At 44.5% G+C, this 2,604-nt stretch overlaps 1 protein-coding gene across 3 annotated transcripts in view; it reads right to left on the bottom strand.

The window, feature by feature from the left end:
• Positions 1 to 2,604, bottom strand: part of appa (amyloid beta (A4) precursor protein a) — a 51,717-nt gene that overhangs the window by 19,386 nt on the left and 29,727 nt on the right. For 2 of the 3 annotated variants that reach the window (XM_014018551.1, XM_014018550.1), the window contains exons 5-7: positions 1,665 to 1,855; positions 1,275 to 1,585; positions 623 to 790 (exon numbers count right to left, since the gene is read on the bottom strand). In XM_014018551.1, coding sequence (XP_013874005.1) covers positions 623 to 790; positions 1,275 to 1,585; positions 1,665 to 1,855 — 670 coding nt within the window. The remainder of the gene's footprint in view (positions 1 to 622; positions 791 to 1,274; positions 1,586 to 1,664; positions 1,856 to 2,604) is intronic. The other variant, XM_014018552.1, reaches the window with a different exon arrangement.

Here is a 2,604-nt window from a genome sequence, read left to right as displayed (position 1 = left end):
TCCTCTCTGTCAACGCTCTCTGGTTTCATTTAAAAGAGTCGATCATCAGATATTGTCCAAGATTAACCTTCAGGGTGGATTTAGCTCGCTCACACCGGTACCTATCCATGTCATCATTGACCCAGAATGCTTTGTGTGTTAATAAAATGGCTCCGTCCGTGTTAAATATATTTTTAAAAATGTACAAAACTAAACATCCTACAGTATTTTTACAGTCTTTATTTTACAGTTAAAAATAAAAGTTTATCAAATAAAGTCTAATGTTAAACTAATCAGGGATCTCTTTAAAAGGCTTGTGAAATAAAACCTCTTTTTTTAGCCAACAGTGACTGCTGCTGAAGTGAAGTTCAGAAGAATAAAAATTAACACATTATGACACACAAGTAAGAAATACCTGATTATTTCTGACGTCTTGGTTTTAAAGTAAAAAAGCAAAAGGAGTGAAAACAGCCAGAGTTCAAAGCATTGTGGGAAGAATAAAGAGAGGCGGTTTGGCTTTAATTACATGTTAGCCAGAAATGCAGCTGACAGGAAGAGGAGACACTCAGAGCAGCCAGCGAACAGACGGCAGGCTTAAGAGAAATCAAACTGGTGGAGGCTGGCAGCCGTCGGCAGGACTTACTGACGCTGCGGCAGACAGCCAGGCAGTACTCCTCCGACTCAAAGTTATTCCTGTTGCCTCCGCAGCCGCCGTAGATGAAYCGAACACAGCGACCCTCCTGTCGGTCAAAGTACCAGCGGGGCAGCATGGCCCGACACGGACCGGTCTCTGCGTCGGCCCAGCACACATCTTAGAAAACACACACACTGGCTCGTCACAAAACARCACACAACCTCCCTTTAGCTCCTCGGTCATCATCTAAAAGTGACATCAGCACTGCGAAACGTGCCACTTCAATTCAAGGACATGACATGAAAAAAAAAAAAAAAAGTTAAACCATCACTGATGCTGCWCGGAAATGAATTTCAGCCAATTTAACACAAAAATGAAGAACTAACTCATTCTGCCTCTAATGGAACGTGTCTAATGAAAGCTGCGAGATGATAAATGAGCACAATGAGAAAAATGACAGCTGGAAATTAATGACTGTGTTTGGCAAAGCGTAGAAAAGTGAGCCGCGTGTTGTTCTGGAAATATTGTTTTATATTAATCTGCAAAGGAACGTCTGATGAGTCTGTTTCTGATGTTCCAACAAGGTTCGATCTGGAGGGAAAAACTCATACAGAAGAAYAAAAATCACAAAGATTAAACAAACAAAAAAAGAAACGCTCACCCTTGACCACTTCCTCCACAGACTCTGTGGTGGTGGTTGTGGTTGTCGTCATGGCCACGTTGGTGGTGAGCTCGTCGTCGCCGTCATCAAGCGTATCGATGTCAACTGCGTCGTCGTCCTCCTCCTCCTCGTCTTCATCCGCCTCTTCGTCCTCTTGCCCGTCCCCGTCCTGGTCGTTGTCCAGCACCTCCTCGTTCTCCTCCTCTTCRTCGTCGCCTCCCTCATCTTCCTCAGGCACCTCCTCGTCCTCCACTACCGCAGATGGCTTGGCTTCTTCTTGCTGCACGACTGGCTCCGGCTCCCGCACCATGCTGGAAAAGGGCGAGGAGATGAAGKGGAGGAAGTGGAGGAAGAATGAAGATGACGTCATCGGCATGTGGCGGTGCCCACCTGTTTTCGGAGTAGTCTGCCTCCGCTCCGCCCCACCAGACGTCAGAGTCATCGGTGTCCTGCTCCGCGCTGTCGGCGTCGCGTTCCGCCTCAGTGGGGCAGCACACGAACTCCACTCCTCTGAAACGGTCGATGCCGCAAGGCAGCAGCATCCCGTAGTCGTGGAGATTCATGGTGCGGTCTCCGCAAGACTGCACGGGTACCAAACAGGAAAGATGCTCAGATACAAAACAACTAGGCTTTATCCAGGGAAACAAGCCAGAACTGTCAGTAAACAAAAAACAAAAAAAAAAAACTCGATCTAGTTCAGGGCTATTCAGCTAAATTGCTCTGGGGGCCACAGTTAATGCCAGGGTTCATGCATGTTTCAGTGAGTTAAATTTAAGACCTTTTAAAGGACCTTTTAAGACCAATAGGAATGATCCTTAAGACCAAACCGACGGATTAACAAAAACATTCAAATGATCCCAAAAATTTTAACATAGAAACCTTTTATTGCTATCAACTTAGCTATGAAAGAATATTTAATTTTAATACAAGAACACTAAATTATTTTAATGAAATAGTCATATCTATGAGACCTTCATATCGACTGCTGTGGACCGTTTCCAACTGAGTGAAAAAAAATCACTGATATGAAGCCAAGTCTCATTGAAAACACACTTTCCCATGTTTGAACCACAAGCAGTGGACATGAATGARCTTTTGTTTTTTTGAGTAGGTGAACAAGCTGCGTATGTGGGGGGTTGTAGTGGCAAAGAGGTTGAAAACATGGAAGCAAAGTGTGCCRTTTTTGCCTGTAGTTATCACAGGATTTGTGGTTTAACGCGTACAAATTGTGGTAGCAAACGAAGCACTTCATGAAGACAGATCGCATCAGCCTCTGACTACTGTGCTTCACTCATTTATTTATACAGCCAACACTTGTTGGGAATGATTC

This window comes from Austrofundulus limnaeus, unplaced genomic scaffold (genome assembly GCF_001266775.1).
Source record: "Austrofundulus limnaeus strain Quisiro unplaced genomic scaffold, Austrofundulus_limnaeus-1.0 Scaffold195, whole genome shotgun sequence".
In the NCBI taxonomy this organism is placed as follows: Eukaryota; Metazoa; Chordata; class Actinopteri; order Cyprinodontiformes; family Rivulidae; genus Austrofundulus; species Austrofundulus limnaeus.
This window is presented reverse-complemented; position numbering and strand designations above follow the sequence as displayed.